Source organism: Gadus macrocephalus, chromosome 18, assembly GCF_031168955.1.
Source record: "Gadus macrocephalus chromosome 18, ASM3116895v1".
Lineage (NCBI taxonomy): Eukaryota > Metazoa > Chordata > Actinopteri > Gadiformes > Gadidae > Gadus > Gadus macrocephalus.
Window position 1 is genome coordinate 4,609,089 of NC_082399.1, and position 18,507 is coordinate 4,627,595.

The window sequence follows — 18,507 nt, forward strand, 5'->3', positions numbered from 1 at the left end:
GACATATATAAACACACACACACACACACGTTATTTAGTTATTAATTATCTCTCTGTTAAGCTGAGGAAAAGTTCAAATGAAGCATTCTGCCCTTAAAGTGCTCAAATTCGACTAAATTGTTCTCTGGTAAGTTATGGAAGCTATTAAAAATGGTATAATAGTTACATTATATAATAGTAAAGTAGATAATAAGAAAGCCTAAAATGAAAACAAAAGTACCAATACCTCAAAATTGTATTAAACTGGAGGACTAGAGTAAAGTTTGTTTCTGACCCTGAACCAGGCGATATATATCCCATATATATCCTATAAACATAATGTTTTCATACCGATTGTGACCCTCTGATATGCTGTCTGGTTCATTAGTGTGTGTGTGTCCCGGGGTGTGTTTCTGTGTGTGTCTATCTGTGGTGTGGTCTGAGGACCAGCCTGGGGACCTCTTCTGCAGGAAGGCCTTGTCCTTGTGGATGGACTGCAGGCTGAGGTAGACGGGGAACAGGCTGCTGGCCAACGCCGGCTCCATCAGGCCCTCCATCAGGAGGAAGGACACCCGCAGCTCCTCAGCGAGCTGGGGGAGGGAGGGAGGGAGGGAGGGAGGTATGATGGATGAGAGGGGAGAGGTAAGAGGGTGAGGGAAAGAGGGAGGAAAGGAGAGAGGAGGAGAGAGGGAATGGAGAGGAGATAGGAAAGGATCAGGCAAGGGGAGGACAGGTTTGGAGAGATATGATAGAGGAGAAGGGGAGGGGAGAGAGGAGGAGGGAAACATTTACATTTACATTCAGGGCATTTAGCAGATGCTTTTATCCAAAGCGACTTAAAATAAGCACATTTGTCAGAAGAAAGAGGAACAACAATATATCGCTGTCAAGAAGTAATATTCAGCGATATATTGGATGTTGGAGTAAGGATGTTCCTAGAACCCAAGCACTAAAGATCACTAGGTTAACCCATTCCCCGTAGACAACCAAGACAGCTAGGATAAGACGCTGCACAATGCTAGGTACTATATTTAAGTGCAAGGATGTACATCATACAAAAGGTAAGAGGATGGAAAGGAGAGAGGGGAAGAGAGGGAAGGGAGAGGAGATAGGAAAGGACTTAGCGAGGGGAGATTGGGACAGGTTTGGAGAGGAGAAGACATCTGAGGACAGGTGGAAGGCGAACGGCAGAAGAAAGACATCCAGAGAGATGACATGTTTCCTCCTGAATCAGGCCGGTAGTGAGTTCACTGAGAGCAACTGCGTCACTCACCAGGGAGTCAATCCGCTGATAGACAACGGTGAACATATCCACCTGCACAGTGCTTTACATAGAAGAAAGAAAGGGGAAGGAACTGTAAAAAAACTCACTGACACTGCATGTGTTTATTAAGCTTTTGACACTACGTACCCATTGCACTATTTCGTACTTCCTATTTCATTATCCAGTGCACATATGTACGTACTATATGTCTGTATAATATGTCTCTATAGGTAATCATGTGTTGTTTGTGATTGTGCTGCTATCAATGTTTTACTCGATACCCGAGCATTTGCTTCGGGCTGGTCTGAGTGCGTCTGCCTTCCCCCACGTGGTGTGTTGGCTCTACCTCACCTGACAAACACCCGGTTATAGACAGTTTTGCAGTTCTTCACGTCCTCTTGCACTTCGTTGGTCAGGTGTGCAAGGGCGCCCACAATCTCGGCCAGTTCCTGGGGTACGAAACGCACAACACAGGATCAGTGTTACATTAACCTTGAGAGCGTTTAGCAGACGCTTTTATCCAAAGCGACTTACAAGTACATTTGTCAGAATAAAGAAAAACAACAATTTATCGCTGTCGGTACAGTAAGGATGTTCATAGAACCAAGTGCCAAGCACTAACAATCGCTAGGTTAACCCATTCCCCGTAGACAACACAGCTAGGATAAGATGCTACACGATGCTAAGTAAAATCTTTCAGTGTAAGGCCGTACAACATACAATAAATGCGTAAGAGGGGTGTGGGGGGGGGGGGGAGAGAGGGGAGGCTATTTAGAGTCGAGGTGAACTCTAAACAAGTGATTCTTGATAAGAATAGAGTAATAACGGATGGAAGAACTAATAAAAACTTTATTTCATCAGTCCGTTGACAGCCAGAAGGTTAGTCGTGATAATCACCTTGGTCATCGGTTGGTGTAAACCCTTCTTCGTTTTGAACCAGTCCTCAGTCCCTTCCTAAGGAGGAGAAACCACTGCATGGTGTGAGGAGGGGAGATAAAACCACAGCGACGACACTAACGACCACCACAACATCTGTATCGTCTGTGTACGGTAAGCACTGTGGGCACTCACCTGCACCGCAGCTCTGACCTCCGCCTGCAGCTCAAAGTCAGCTGGGTTCAGCTTCTGGAAGGCCTTCATCTTACAGATCTGCACCAGAATCCTGGAGAAACCAGACCCACAAGCAGCCACTCAGGGAAGGGAAGGGTCTACGGTCAGATGAACGGTCAAACGTCCTCTGAACAGACAGACAGACAGACAGACAGACAGACAGACAGACAGACAGGCAGACAGACAGACAGACAGACAGACAGACAGACAGACAGACAGACAGACAGACAGACAGACAGGCAGACAGACAGACAGACAGACAGACAGACAGGCAGACAGGCAGACAGACAGACAGGCAGACAGGCAGACAGACAGACAGACAGACAGACAGACAGACAGGCAGACAGACAGACAGACAGACAGACAGACAAACAGACTGACAGACACACACACACACACACACACCCACAGACAAACACACACAATCCTGACGGGCTTTGGACTCAGTTACTGCTCCTTGGGGGGGGGGGGGGGGAGGGGGGGTGTCTCTGAGGCAGGGCTACAGGCGTCTCTGTGCAGTACCTGAGCAGGGTGTGCAGTCGGGGGGTGGCTTTCGGAGTGGGGGGGAAGATGTCCCGGTACTTGGACACCAGGTCCAGGCCGTGACGGAGGAACCCGTGCAGAGAATCCCGGAGCTCTTGTTTCTAGAGAGGAGACACGTCAGTGACTCTGCCTGAAGTCCTGCAGCAGCCGGCCTTCATTGAGGTCGTTGCTCTACCGCCGCATTTTATATTAATGTTTTTGAGAATGCTAATTAAGATAAAAGTGTTGAAGTGAAGTGAGCGAGTGTGTCTGAGGCTCACCTGCTGGTGCGGCGGCTCTTTCTGGTGCCAGTGATACTCTATGCTGGTGATCTGCTGGAACAGCACAGAGGAGTCCACCTCTAAGCTCTGGTACAGTTTACTGTACGCCACCCACTTCCTGCCAGAGAGCACAGCCGTCAGACACACTGTGGTGCAGGAGTCTGGAGTTTGATTAGTACACGTACACGTACAAAACCAAATAGAAAATGACGCACTGGACAACAGACAGTGAGTGGCAGGGTGACATGGCACGGTGTCAGCGCCACAAACCTAAGAGTACAACGTCCCACTTTAGTCACCATGGCTGTTTGATCATGGAACATCCCCTCTGTTTTACCTACTGACCCCACTATCCCTAAATAGGACCCACAGCCACTGTCAGTTCTCCTTACTAAACACTTCTATAAACTGTAGAGCTATGACATGACTAAGGATGTTTCTGTTTCCTATTGATGTGCCAAGAAATGACTGTGAATAGGCGTTTGATGGAGTGAAAAACGATGTCACAAGATGGCTCTGTCCATCGGTAACAAACTGTGTGTGTTACCACCACAGTTTGGTTCTATCTCCACAAATCTTTGTGCGTACTCACTTCTGGCTCTTTGTTCGGCGCATCTGATCTTTCATATGTGTTGATAGTATAATGTGAGTGCAGCACAACGGGCACCACACACACACACACACACACACACACACACACACACACACACACACACACACACACACACACACACACACACACACACACACAAAAAAAGGGGGGGAAGAGGAGACGTGGCCATGTGCGACTCCTAACACTGGTGGCTGGTGGATAATTCAAAAGAAATAAAAAACTTTTATTTTTATTTTTTTTATTGCCTAACCCTAACCCTAACCCTAACCCTAACCCTAACCTTTTATTGCCTTTTTTTTTTATTTGACTGCCTCACTTTCCCCCGCAGTCCGTCGGCACTGCACACACACACACACACACACACACACACACACACACACACACACACACACACACACACACACACACACACACACACACACACATAGGGTGGCTCACCCTATGTCCTGCTGGAAGAGCGGCAGGTTGTTCTGCGTGGCGTACAGCTCCAGCAGCATCTGACCCTCGCCGCTCATCTCTCCCTTCCACGGGACCCCCTCCTGGGACAGCAAAGGCAGCATGAAGGGGTCTGCCCACAGGTACAGAGTAAGGGTTGTGTCCCAGCCTGTGTACCGTGGGGGGGGGGGGGGCGCAGTGCCTACCTGCTGCTTGGTGATGAACGCCTGGACGAACTTCTGCAGGATGCCGCAGTAGTTGGTGTAGGCGCCCCGTCCAGCGCTCAGGGTCGCATCTCTCTGTCAGCCAGGAACACAACCAGGAACACAACCATGAACACAACCAGGAACACAACCAGGAACACAACCAGGAACACAACCAGGAACACAACCATGAACACAACCAGGAACACAACCATGAACACAACCAGGAACACAACCAGGAACACAACCAGGAACACAACCATGAACACAACCAGGAACACAACCATGAACACAACCAGGAACACAACCAGGAACACAACCAGGAACACAACCAGGAACACAACCATGAACACAACCAGGAACACAACCATGAACACAACCAGGAACACAACCAGGAACACAACCAGGAACACAACCAGGAACACAACCATGAACACAACCAGGAACACAACCAGGAACACAACCAGGAACACAACCATGAACACAACCAGGAACACAACCAGGAACACAACCAGGAACACAACCAGGAACACAACCAGGAACACCAGGAACACAACCATGAACACAACCAGGAACACAATCAGGAACACAACCAGGAACACAACCAGGAACACAACCAGGAACACAACCATGAACACAACCAGGAACACCAGGAACACAACCATGAACACAACCAGGAACACAATCAGGAACACAACCAGGAACACAACCAGGAACACAACCAGGAACACAACCAGGAACACAACCAGGAACACAACCATGTACACAACCAGGAACACAACCATGTACACAACCAGGAACACAACCAGGAACACAACCATGTACACAATCAGGAACACAACCATGTACACAACCAGGAACACAACCTGGAACACAACCATGTACACAACCATGAACACAACCAGGAACACAACCAGGAACACAACCAGGAACACAATCAGGAACACAACCATGAACACAGCCAGGAACACAACCAGGAACACAATCAGGAACGCAACCATGAACACAACCAGGAACACAACCAGGAACACAACCAGGAACACAACCATGAACACAACCATGAACACAACCAGGAACACAACCATGTACACAACCAGGAACACACCCATGTACACAACCAGGAACACAACCAGGAACACAACCATGTACACAATCAGGAACACACCCATGTACACAATCAGGAACACACCCATGTACACAATCAGGAACACACCCATGTACACAATCAGGAACACAACCATGTACACAACCATGAACACACCCATGAACACAACCATGAACACACCCATGAACACAACCAGGAACACAACCAGGAACACAACCATGTACACAACCAGGAACACAACCATGTACACAACCAGGAACACAACCATGTACACAACCAGGAACACAACCATGTACACAACCATGAACACACCCATGAACACAACCATGAACACACCCATGAACACAACCATGAACACAACCATATGCACAGAACGTCTCACAGTCACGTTTTGTTTTCTATGAAGAGCTTTACTGTACCGACAGATATGTTGTTGTCCCTCTTCCTTCTGACCTATGTACACATTGTAAGTGGCTTCGGGTAGAAAAGTCAGCTAAAAGCCCTGAATGTAAATGTTCTTTGTTTGTATATACAGAAGATATAGACGATAAATTATAGACAAAATACGATTGCTTTTACATTAACATTAACATTTGCATTTAGGGCATTTAGCAGACGCTTATATCCAAAACGACTTACAATAAGTAAATAAGTGCCATGCACTTACAGTTGCTAGTTTAACCCATTCTCCGTATACAACAAAGATAGCTAGGGTAAGACTACACAATGATTAAGTACTATTATTAAGTGGCAGGACGTACAACATACAATGAGTGCGAACATTAAGTAACAGTTTTCCATTACATAACCGCTCGCTTTTATTTGAAGTGTTTATTCGCACTCTGAAATGAGCAAAACGTAAGGTACAAACAACACTAAGCCGTTGCGTGTTGTTGATGAGCTCGCTGTGGGCCCACCTCTTTGTGGATGAACTTGAGGTTGAGGTGGCAGCGCCCGCGGTCGGGGTACGTCTCAGTCCGGGGCTCCAGCTCGTACCAGCTGTCCTCTGTGCATCGGAGGTCCTGGGTGTGGGGAGTGGAGATCTTAACAACGGTGGTTTGATAAGCAACGTGTGACGGATGGAGGAACAACGAGGTCGATAGGAAGATTTACCTGAAGCTTTAAGACAATCTTTCCCAGAAAGTCGTCTGCCCCCTTTTCCTTTTTGGCGTCTTTGATCATCCTATTGAGACAGCAGTAGGAGTGGTCTTGTCTTCATGTCTTAATGTAAAGGCTTGATGTAAAGGTAAAGGCATCCCTTAATGTTAAGGCTTAATGTAAAGGTAAAGGCATCCCTTAATGTAAAGGCTTAATGTAAAGGTAAGGGCATCAATTAATGTAAAGGCTTAATGTAAAGACCTCCCTTAAGGAGAGGCTCTCTTGGTCTCAGAGAAGTCCTCCTACCTTCTCAGACTGTTGAAGTTGGTCTTGAGGTCCTCTAGTTTCTGGGCCAGAGACAGCTGCTCATCTCTGTCCCTGAAGGAGTAAACAGAGCCAGTGAGGAGGTGTGGAGGAGAGGGGAGGAGAGCTGCTGATGATGGGAACAATGAGAAAAACCGCACTCTGAAAGATCGTCTCACCACATCTCTAAGTGGAAACTCGCTCCTTCGGTGTCCTCAAACTCACTGGAGACAGGAACAACACAACCACAAGAACACACTGTTAAAGGGATGACTGCTGCAACCAAACAGACACGCGCACACACACACACACGCACACACACACACACACACACACACACACACACACACACACACACACACACACACACACACACACACACACACACACACACACACCCACTCACACACACACGCCCTCACAGTATGAAGATCTCATTCCAGACAGGGTTGAGGGTCTGCCACTTGATTTCCGTTCTGTAGATGCTCTCGTCCGCCGCGGCGTCCTTCACCACCGACTTGCGGGGTTTGGCCCTGGAGCTCCGAGCGCGACTCTCCTTCTCATCCTCCAGGATGGTCAGCAGGCAGTAGGGGTCGCTGAACCCTGGGACACACACACGCAGTAACGCACACGCACCCGGCAAGCACATAAACACGAGCGCACACATGAATGCGCACGTACACGCACACAAACACATGCACGCATGCACGTACACTCACAGGCACACGCACGCACACAAACACGTGCGCACATACACGCACACACACACAAACACACACACAGGCATGCATGCACGCATGCACACACACGCACGGACACGCATACACACACACCAGGAGGTCTTAGGTCAGGTGAAGGTGACGGTAATATTTTGAATACAACCGGTTGAGGTACTCACCACTGATGTCTTTTCCCAGAATCCCCTTGGCCTCCTTCACCGTGGCCATCAGACAGTACACAGGGGGCTATGGAAAGAAGACCGTCGTCACATCCAACAAACGGACGCTTTGTAGAACAGGAAGGCCATATTTGGAGATGTAGGGTCTAGTCAGTAGTGTTAATGGGTCATCTCAACCTCCTGTTCTCACCTCACAACTCCGGACTTTCTCCATCAAGCTGTCGTGCTCTGATTGGCTCATCGGGAAGGCCTGAAAAAAAAAAAAGTGAGAGGCAGACCCCAATGAAACCTGACAGCCTTCTAGATGACTCCTGCAGGACTAAGTATGAGCTCGTACAATGACAGAGTGCACGGGGGCGGGGGTGGTTAGTACTTCTCTGATGTAGCTGTGGAGCTGTCCGTCTGAGAAGATCTCGCTGGAGGCAGGCTTCCCCAGTTTGTGGACGATGGTGTACAGCAGCTCCCGATACAACGGCTTCAGCTGTACAAAAGGAGATGCAGATGGAGTCAGAGGTGTCAGCTGTATTCAGCCCATCCAGACTCTTCCCTGGGGTTTACTCTGAGTGGGTCTGGAGTCTGCTGTCCCTGGCTGTAGCCTTGCATGGCTGACGCCACCATCGGTGTGTGAAGGCGTGGTTTGCGACCGAATTGTCCACGACCGCGGTTTCCCTATTGGTCATTATTGCACCAATAGAAAGCAGGAAGAGGAAGTCAGGCCTCACCGCTAGCTGCTACCTGACTCCTGCTCAACCCTGATTGGACGATGGCACGAGCAGCGAGAAGGAAAGAGAGAACCGATTCCTATACCTAAATGTTTTTTGATCATATTATCTTCCGTAAAGGGAAGTGGTGTAGGAATATACACTGTGTTGACGGGTGGACATGATGTGCGTGATACATTGCAAGTGAGGTGATGTGGTAATGGCTGGGGTTGGTTAACCAAGGTTTGAACCGGGTTTGAAAAGAAAGTCTTTGCGTGCTTGCATTTCAAAATGCAAGCACGTTGAAATGCAACATGTTTGACGTTGTACATGGTTTGGGATGGCATGCAAATGCATTAATCCTTTACTTTATGGATCCTCAGTTATGTGGTTCATGAAGACTTTGTTTTATTCCACTGAATATATAACAAATACAGAGATGTATCGTAAATTATTTTGTAGTTATTATCCTGGTATATTATATGCATGAAATAGTTATGCAAAGAGACGCAGCATACTTCAAGCTCTTTATGTTTTCTCTCCTTCTCTTCTGGGTCCTCATCATCTTGTAGATCCTGAGAACAGTCAGACTTTGACTTTACACCAAAACCACCAGAGAGCGCAGTAATCTGAGATCGATAGTGGGTACAGGATGCACGTCCATCTCACCCTTCTCTCCTTCTTCCTGGTCATTCCTAGCTTACGTGTGTTGCCGGGCGAGATCTGACAAACGAGGCGAGGAAACATGAAACACACACGAGGAGATATTCCATCACAGACAGGAGAACGATAAGGAGCGATGGAGACGGACGCGTGGAACCGTGAGTCCTTCTACCTGTCTGTGTCGATTCCGAGGGGAGCCAGGAACCCGCTGTGAAGGAACAGTGAGTGGGTGAGGGTTAGGGTCATTAAGAATGAATGACGAATGAACGGGTAACTGCTGGAACACACAGACACACACACACACACACACCCACCCCCCCCCCCCCCCCCCCCACACACACACACACACACATAATAATAACAAATAAAATAACAAAATAAGTAATGGCAAACTAACTGTTGACTACTGAATATTAAATTGAATTTAGAATATTGACAAAGCTGAGGTATTGCGGCACACAAACACAAACACCCACACCCACACACAGACACACACACACACACACACACACACACACACACGCACACACACACCGACCTACACACACTGAATAAACAGCATGTGAGCATTGACACTGACATTTATCCTTTCATACAAAAATACCCTGCATTCTGAGTACACATGTTGTTGCCAAGCACAGGTTATTTTGGGCATTTGAATTTTCTTTCAATTATTCAATTTACAGGAAATTTAATAAAAATCGTTATGTTTTGGCTTGAAAGATAAGCAAAGTGTGTGAGTTATCACCATGCCGGTAAGACAGCTGCGTCAGTGAAAAGCTTCCTCGTCGAGTCAGATAAGGAAACTGACTCTTCGCTATAACACTCTCATCAGTTCTCTGCAGCACCATACTTACAGGCATGTATTCAAATTGCGATGTGCAAAACCTGACATTCTCTGACTGCCTCTTTCATACTGGAGGTATACATTCAGAGTGTGCAATGAAACAAAAACAAACAGAGCCCTCTTTCTCTCTTTTTGAACACCCACTCACCCACTCACACCCACTCACACACACACACACACACACACACACACACACACACACACACACACACACACACACACACACACACACACACACACACACACACACACACACACACACAAACACACACACACACACACACACACACACACACACACACACCGAAATAACTTCCTGTTTCTCCTCCGATGACTTCCTCTACTCATATACTGTACATACCTTCTTTATTCTACATATTTTAAACTAACTAAAACCACAACCACTTGGTCATCTAAATATTCAATTTGATATAGACAGAACACAGAACCACTGAGTGTGACAGATCGTACCCCCAGATCACACAGACTCAGTTATTGCCCACAGACCTCAGCTGAGGGTAGCAGAGCAAAACAAAAGCCCCTTCTGTCCACATGTCATGGGACGGCCCGTACCTGGTCAGGTGCATCCATGGAACCGTCTCCGGGACGGCCAACCCACTTTGCGACTTGGACGCCATGGTGGCGAGGGATCAACAGCTGGTGCTCCCCTGCTGTTGGAGTTAGAAGGAGGTTAGGCACGCTTGAAACGTGCAAAAGGTCCCAGCTTATCACTGGAGAGATACTGAGACACTGAGAGAGAGGAGAGAGAGACACGGAGAGAGAGAGGAGAGAGAGAGAGAGAGAGAGAGAGAGAGAGAGAGAGAGAGAGAGAGAGAGAGAGAGAGAGAGGAGAGAGAGAGAGAGAGAGAGAGAGAGAGAGAGAGAGAGAGAGAGAGAGAGAGAGAGAGAGAGAGAGAGAGAGAGAGAGAGGCGTCTACGAGCTGATTGATATCCACTTTTATGACAGAGCAGGAAGTCCTGACTTCCTGTCGAAGGCGGTAACTGTTATGCATTAGTGTTTCTTCATCTGGGGCGATGGGACAGTTGGGGGTTGATTACATCTCAACAGCTTGTCATCTTTTCTCATAAGCCTTACACAAATACATCCTGTGGACACAAGCTAGACGGACATATAAGGCCTACCCCAACCTGACCACAGCTCTTGAGCAAAGAGTTTTGAGGTGTCCTCTCGATAAATACCCATACCCTTGGAGACACTTTGCATAGTCTGCCTCGGCCTTGTGTATGGGAGTTTTCAACCTCTAAACAAAACCTATCTAATATACAGCCAGTGAGGGTGAGATTGCGGTCAATAGATGTATGTGTTCTTTCTCTCCTTCTCATCCAGTAAGCGTTTCCATCCAACCCCACTCTAGGCCAGTTTCACTAGTACCACATAGTTCTCGGAATTAACTAAGAAGTGAAGGTTAGCGGTCTTGCAAAAGTGCCTACTTCTGTGCGTCTGGCAATGCCTCCTGTGAGTGGGACCACAGACAGCTCTCTCACACGCGCTGTCTCTTGGTCACCATAACCTCTTTGCTACTCACGGTTTAATGGAAATATACGAAGAATAACCTTCCTTGGGAGGTCTTCAAAACATAGTCTGATAAACTGATAAACACATCCTGTGACAGATATCTTTGTTACATACAGGGAATGGGTTAACCCAGTGATGGTTAGTGCTTTGCACTTAGTTCTATGTTTGAGCATCCTTAATGTACCAACAGAGATATATTGTTGTTCACCTTCTTCTGACAAATGCAAGTCAAATTGACTCATTGCAAGTCAATTTGAATGAAAGCGTCTGCTAAATGCCCTATATGTAAATGTTAATGTTCATTGTAGGGATTGTATAGAGACTAGACTACTTAAATAGCTCAGACTTTTATACTGTTGGTATAAACTGTATATCTAAAATAAAATAAAAACGATCACAGTAGAGGACTACTATGGGCAAATTACTCCAGGATAATAAAGGATACACCTCATCATTATAGATATGGAATAGATCCTGCAGCGTCCGCGCTACAGAGCCTCTATTTAATAGCTCAGACGCCCTGACGTCACGGTGTGGGCGGAGCCTGATGCGGAAGTGCAGGTGCATCGACGTATTCTCCGTCGTCGCAACACACACTCACGCACTACCAGCGTAGTACGAGCCGCCAGACACATACACACACAAGATACCACTTCGATTCCCGTCACATCATCCGTTTCCCCGTCCTTTAGAGCAACACGCGTGGGAGGACGTCGAGATGGCGCTGAACAAGAACAGCTCCGAGTCGGGGGGCGTCATCATCAACAACAGTGAAAGGTAACTCATCACGCAGCTCGTTAACTAAGCACCAACCTCACCCCTCTCTGGCTGTCTGTGGGCACGATGTCGTCCGATCCACGTCCATTACTTCTCACTACTCGTACATCAGCTGACAGACAGTCCATCATGGACGGAGATCGGACCCGCGTCCCGTCCTGACTGAGGCTGGTCCACTCGGGACTTTCTGCTCCTGGATGAACAACATCCCCTGCCAGGGTTCATAATCCACGGACTGTATGGACGGGCATACAACGGGATAAGGTTGACAGATAATGGCTTCATAACCTGACGTTTTATCGTTCGAGGAAACGGTGTCACGAACCTTTTGAGTTAATGATCCACAGCGAGGCCACTGGGCAAGGCCTGGCGCTTACTGGGATCTCAGTTTACTGGTGGAGTTATGCACATGTGTTGTTGGGTCGTGGTGAATAATGCAACGTTATGAAACCCTTCAGCATGGACTACAACCAAACCATATGGTTTTGCAATAGTACTTGGAGCTGGTTTGGACTCGTATTTGCAATTGTTTTACTCCTTACCATTAAGTCATCAAGCAGATGACTTATCCAAAGCAACATAGTGTATTATGAAGTTGGGGTTAGGCATTTTGCTCAAGGATTCCCGCCGAGGTAGAATGCAGACACTGGGTAAAAAGTATCCGGCCCCGGTATGAAAACCGATGATCTCTGGTACCATCCTAGTGACTTCCTCTGATCTCCTCCTGTGTGCTCTCCCTTCCAGTATCCTGATGAACCACGACAGCGTGGAGCTGGTGTTCTGTGAGGCCGACAGCCTCCCGGAGGCCTTCAGGAAGAGCAAGAAGGGAAGCATCTATCTAACGCCCTACAGGGTGAGAGATGAGGGCCACACAGCCCACCACGCACATCATTGTCCTCATCGTTACCTTTTACATTCTGATGCTGTAGCTATATATAGAACAGTTCATTCCACCCGATGGAACTGAAGCCTTTTGAAGTTTTATAAAAACTAAAAGCTGGTGGAGAAAATGAAAAGCTTTTAAAGACAGGCCTCGAGTCAAGGCTAGGTTGTTGTGCTGCCATCTGAAGGTGGAAACGCATCAATACTGACTTAACCCCGTTCTTTATGATTTAACATAAAGAACGGCACATTAAAATCTTTTAATGTGCAAGCCAAATGTAAGTTTGATGTTATCGTCAATGAAGAAAGGTTAATAATGTGTGGACTTGATTTGCTCATTGACCCAAAACATATCACATAACGGTATTAGCCTCACAGCCTCATTAGCCTCTTCTAGATAATTCCGTTGCATTTTCAACCCCTTAAATGAGTTGGTGTGTGCCACGGCGCAGGTGATCTTCCTGGCCAAGGGGAAGGACGCCCTGCAGTCCTTCATGATGCCCTTCTACCTGATGAAGGGCTGTGAAATCAAGCAGCCCGTCCTGGGAGCCAACTACATAAAGGGCTCCGTCAACGCCGAGCCCGGAGGTACGACCGCCACCCTGGCCACCTACAGTACATATCCCCTGTACGACAGTCACAGCCTCTCTGTAAGGCAGTCACAGGCCTCCCAGCCTCTCTTCAAGGCAGTCCCAGGCCTCACAGCCTCTCTGTAGGACAGTCACAGCTCTGGGTAGACGTTGTTGTCGTGGACCGGGGTAGGATGAATGGGTTTGGTTTCCCGGGCTGTGCTCGGGTGTATGACGGGAATCATGTATAAATAATCACTCAACCCTAACCAGGGATACACGGGGAAGAGCACATTAGTGTAGGACATCCATGTGTTTCTAATGCAAGCACTAGAATGCACACAAAACATTCGCCTGTTTGAAATGTAATCATATTGAAGCGGGCTGCGTGTGTTCCAGGCGGCTGGGAAGGCGCCGCGACATTCAAGCTGGTCTTCGCTGCCGGCGGAGCCATCGAATTCGGCCAGTGCATGCTGCAGGTGGCCGCCCAAGGTACGGGCACAGAACCGCATGGAGGGGAGGTCATTGCTCCCAGACGTGGTTGATGACTAATAATCACGTGGTTGATGATCATTCATCCATCACTGATCATCGCTCGCGGGCGGGAGATTGTGTGACACCGGAGTCGTGAGGATTGATTGTTTGTTGAAGATTCATCGATCATGTGATTGATAACTCACCTGTGGTCCCTTGTGCCCCGCAGCGTCCAGAGGTCAGCCAGCGACGGCCGGGTTTGGCGGCTGCCCATACATGGCCAACGGGGCGTACGCCTACCCCCCGCCCCCCACCACCAACGGGATGTACCCGGCCGGCCCCCCGCCGGGCTACAACTACCCCAACGCCCCGCCCACAGGTACACTCAGTAGGACCTTTACTAGTAAAGGTGACGCATTATGCCACCAGGTGTGAGTGTGATTAGCCGTTTACAAGCCGTTTTGAAAATCTGCCTCTTCTGACGTCGCAAGTGGGCGCGTCCACCTAGATGTATGACGGATAGGTGAGCAATGTTTGCTACAGTCCACTGGGTAGTCTGGTAGACGGATCTATCCAGCGCACATCTAGGTGGACACGCCCACTTGTTAGAAGAAACTGATTTTTCTAATCATAAACCCACCTGGTGGCATTATATGAAACCTTTTAATATTTTGACTCATTTGAACCGCCACCTGAATTTATTGCCATCCAATGGGAGCCATCGCTGTGAAGGGGTTAAGACTCGGGGGGGCATTCAGTCTGAATGATGCGTTGGAGTGGAGCTAATCAAGTTGTGTTGGAGTGAGTGGTGACAGCAGAGCTGTATTCCGACTACTCACATCTTTGGCGTGTCGGGTGGATCTGGTCCAGGAACGGAGCCACCTGTTGGCCGATCCACACTGCTCGTTGGGTAGCGATCCTGGTTGACATTTCTCTCTCCCCCCACCCGGTTCCAGGTGGGTTCTACCCGAACCCTCCAGCGTTTGACGGCCCTGCAGCCTACATGCCCCCCCCTCCCTACTCTGCCCCCCTGGGTCAGCAGCCCCCACATGTCCCTGACCTGCCGTCCACATCAGCAGGTGAGACTTATTCGTTCCGATTTCTTTGGGGCGGCATGTGGCTCGGTTGGTAGAGGAAGGTCGCTAGTTCGATCCCCGGCTCTTCGTGTCGAGGTGTCCCTGAGCGAGACGCCTCACAGCTAACTGCTCCCGACGAGCTGGCTGTCGCCTTGCATGGTTGGCACCGCCACCGTGCATGAATGGGTGAATGTGAGGCAATAAGATAATGCGCTTTGATTGGCCACTGGTTAGAAAAGCGCTGTATAAAAGGAGCTTCCAGATCAATCCTTTGCGTTCTCCAGCCGCATCGCACCTCTAACGGGATCAATATCCTGAAATCATGAAAAGCTGCTCTAGGGGATGAAGTCGCTGAGGCGGACTCATTGTACTAACGAGCCCCTCCCTCTTCTGTTTCTGTCCCCCCCCCCCCCCCCTCTCTGTCTCTCCCGTCTCTGTCCCTCACCCGCCTCCTCCCCCGTCTCTCCCCCAGCGGAGGCCAAGGCAGCCGAGGCGGCGGCCAGCGCCAGCTGCGCCACGCTCCCTCCCTCCCACGTCTACCTGCCGCAGGTGAGTTCACATCCGCCCCCAGCGCCCCCTGGGGGCCGACAGGCACCAGGCGGGCTGACACTCAATGGCTGACCCAGGGTCAGCTATTGAGTCCATCCAGGTCAAAATCAACCAGCACCCCGTCACCGATTTTAAAATGTTTTGTCTGTATGTACGTACGTCGATTATGGCGGCCATTGCCCTCCTGAGTCCTGATCATACCTGGAAGGAGGGATCCCCCACTCTGTGTTCCTTCTCAAGATTATTTTGTTCTTGCCCTGTAGGGGGCTAGGGTCAGGGGGTGGGTCATACCTGTGGTTAAGGGATTTACAAATAAAATGTTATTGAATAAATAAAGTAAATAAAGGGGACGAAAAACTTTTTTTTTGTCTTATACTATAAGGAAGCCATTTGTTTTAGAGGGATGACGCTTTGATCATATCAACTCTTATCCCTTTGTGGACGGATCGGTAATCCTAGTACAATGATGGAGGCTGGGGTCTGGTGAGATCCAGGCCCAGTAGTGCAAGCCAGCGGTCCTCCGAGGGGGAGGGAGGGAGGGAGGGTGGCTGGGGCTGGCTCGTCCACCGACACAAGGCAGCCCTAGCGGGCCTCGTGAAACGCACTGTTGCATTTGAACCCCAAATGTGTTCCCTCATGTTGTCTCCCCTTGTGCTCTCTCGTAGGACAAGCCTCCACCGTATTCCCCCCCCGAAGACAAGAAGAACCAGTAGACCGGCGACACTGCCCCCCCCACCCCCAGTCTCCTCTTTTCTCTCCATCCTGTGCTCAGATGCGTCTCCTGCCCAGGCTACACTAACTCCCCCGTTTCTTTCCTTTGCTAATTGGCTGCCGAGTATAGCAAACATAGCTGTTTTTATTATTATTAAACCGTCCGTGTTTATCGTATATTTTTCTTCTTCGTTCTGCGCCGGTTTTCCTCGACTGATCCTCTCCTCGCGTAACGCTCAGCGCGTCTCAATGTGAATGAGTCGGCGGTCGTCGTGATGACCCGGTGTTAGTGGAAGTCTTTATTGTGATGCTATGATTGTATACAAGGGGTCGGGCTAACGCATTGAGGCAGGCCCGAGGGGAGAGCGTTCTCAACGTCGTCTAACCTTATAGTTTAGCCTGCAGTGATCGCCCGTTCGAGTTGTTCAAACGTTTATTTTGCACCGTACCCGATAGATTAAGCTTGGCCTGATTGTTTAACAAGACTGAAACTATTCCTCCGTTAACCTATAATGAGGCAAGAAGAAATGCAGTGTTTTATTTTTGTATAATTTATTTGCGTGTACAGGATTTTTGGCTGTAAAGAAAATGAGATATTTTATCAGTTGACATAATAGAAGACGTGCTTTTGTAAGGATGGATAACTGAGAGGGGGGGCGGCTGGAGTGGACGTTTTTAGTGGCTGAATGCAAAGATTAGAATGGTGCTTAGTTGCGGTCCCTGATCCAGGATTAGAGAGAACAGATTTAACGCTATTACCGTGCGCGTGAGAGCAGAGAGTCTTGTCGGCCCGTTGTGGACACGGGGACGACTCGCTTCCCTTTTTCAGTGTCAGGTGAACATAAAAGAAGTTTTTTGTTAATTCTTCCCTGTCTGTTTTAACGATGTGACCAAATGGACGGCTGCGCTTTCAACTGACGTGTCTGAGGCCTGTCTTTTAGAAAAATAACTTAAAATCCAAGCACTTTACGAGTCTGGGCTTCAACCTCATCCTCCTGTCGGTTCGTCCCAGTTAGGTTCTGTGTGACACGAGGCATACAGCTTTTCTTCTGGGCGTCGAGCCACTGTTTGCTGTCTTGGCTGTACGTATATTAATAAAAAAGCACTGTATTTAATCTATGTGATCTATTTTGAAGTCATGGAAAAAAAAACAAGCATAATCGCACCCTAAACTGATGCATGTTTGCATTGGAGTGGATTTTATTAAACTGATCTTGATGAAGTGAAGCACAAATCGTCTTTTTGTTTTGTCATTTATTAACAACGGCCAAACCCTGATCGGTTGTGTGTTCTACTTGAGGAGCAACAAAATGGTGAGTTACAAAATAAAAGTTGTATTGTGGTTTTGAGGAGCTTGATCTGCGCTTGTCGTTATGCACCTGTAGAACCGCAGAACCACCAAGTGTTCCGCTAAAGGGCCTGTATTTCACCACTAGGTGTAGGTGTTATTATCCACTACCAGCCACTCACAACTGTTGGTCAATTAGGGGCCCAAACTAGGGCAACCATCTCCTGACCACACCCTTAATGACCACGGCCGTACAGATACCTCAGGGTGGCCGGCTCTTCCATACTCTTTCCAAAGAGGTGTCATAAAACTAACATGAACCTGCTCCTTTTAATGTGTTGGTGTTGGACTTTGGTTCTACTTTAATGGACTTCGCCACAGTTTACATTTTTCCCCCGGCACCAGTTACTAGTTTCATGATTTTCCTCAAATCAACCAATAAAGCATATTTGTTCATCCAAGCAGAATATTCTTTGTGGATTTAGATGTTCTTGCGGTCACCAGCTTCAGGAGGCTGTGAATGCCCCATGATTTATAAAATGTCCACCTTCACCAGACCCCCAGCCCAGCCCATTTCACCAAAACACTTTCAGAGAATCAAGAGGGACACGTTCCACGCAGA

General features: G+C 48.3%; 2 protein-coding genes across 2 annotated transcripts in view; one reads left to right on the top strand and one right to left on the bottom strand.

Moving 5' to 3' along the window:
• The window catches only part of unc13d (unc-13 homolog D (C. elegans)), a 19,844-nt gene extending 9,012 nt beyond the window's left edge, over window positions 1-10,832 (bottom strand). The window contains 21 exon segments of the mRNA XM_060036153.1: window positions 439-569; window positions 1,253-1,304; window positions 1,595-1,692; window positions 2,141-2,197; window positions 2,315-2,405; window positions 2,876-2,997; window positions 3,157-3,274; window positions 4,208-4,308; window positions 4,411-4,503; window positions 6,430-6,534; window positions 6,626-6,695; window positions 6,917-6,988; window positions 7,093-7,137; window positions 7,336-7,516; window positions 7,812-7,878; window positions 8,002-8,061; window positions 8,185-8,292; window positions 9,031-9,087; window positions 9,182-9,235; window positions 9,348-9,383; window positions 10,596-10,832. Of these exon segments, the coding sequence (XP_059892136.1) occupies window positions 439-569; window positions 1,253-1,304; window positions 1,595-1,692; window positions 2,141-2,197; window positions 2,315-2,405; window positions 2,876-2,997; window positions 3,157-3,274; window positions 4,208-4,308; window positions 4,411-4,503; window positions 6,430-6,534; window positions 6,626-6,695; window positions 6,917-6,988; window positions 7,093-7,137; window positions 7,336-7,516; window positions 7,812-7,878; window positions 8,002-8,061; window positions 8,185-8,292; window positions 9,031-9,087; window positions 9,182-9,235; window positions 9,348-9,383; window positions 10,596-10,613 (1,736 nt within the window). The 5' untranslated portion in view covers window positions 10,614-10,832.
• Window positions 10,833-12,089: 1,257 nt separating this feature from the next.
• wbp2 (WW domain binding protein 2) lies at window positions 12,090-17,831 on the top strand. The gene is made up of 8 exons (XM_060036168.1): window positions 12,090-12,336; window positions 13,081-13,189; window positions 13,671-13,806; window positions 14,187-14,279; window positions 14,491-14,640; window positions 15,218-15,340; window positions 15,810-15,886; window positions 16,552-17,831. The coding sequence occupies exons 1-8, from the start codon at window positions 12,278-12,280 to the stop codon at window positions 16,597-16,599; spliced, it is 795 nt and encodes a 264-aa protein (XP_059892151.1). The 5' UTR covers window positions 12,090-12,277; the 3' UTR covers window positions 16,600-17,831.
• The last annotated feature ends 676 nt before the right edge of the window (window positions 17,832-18,507 follow it).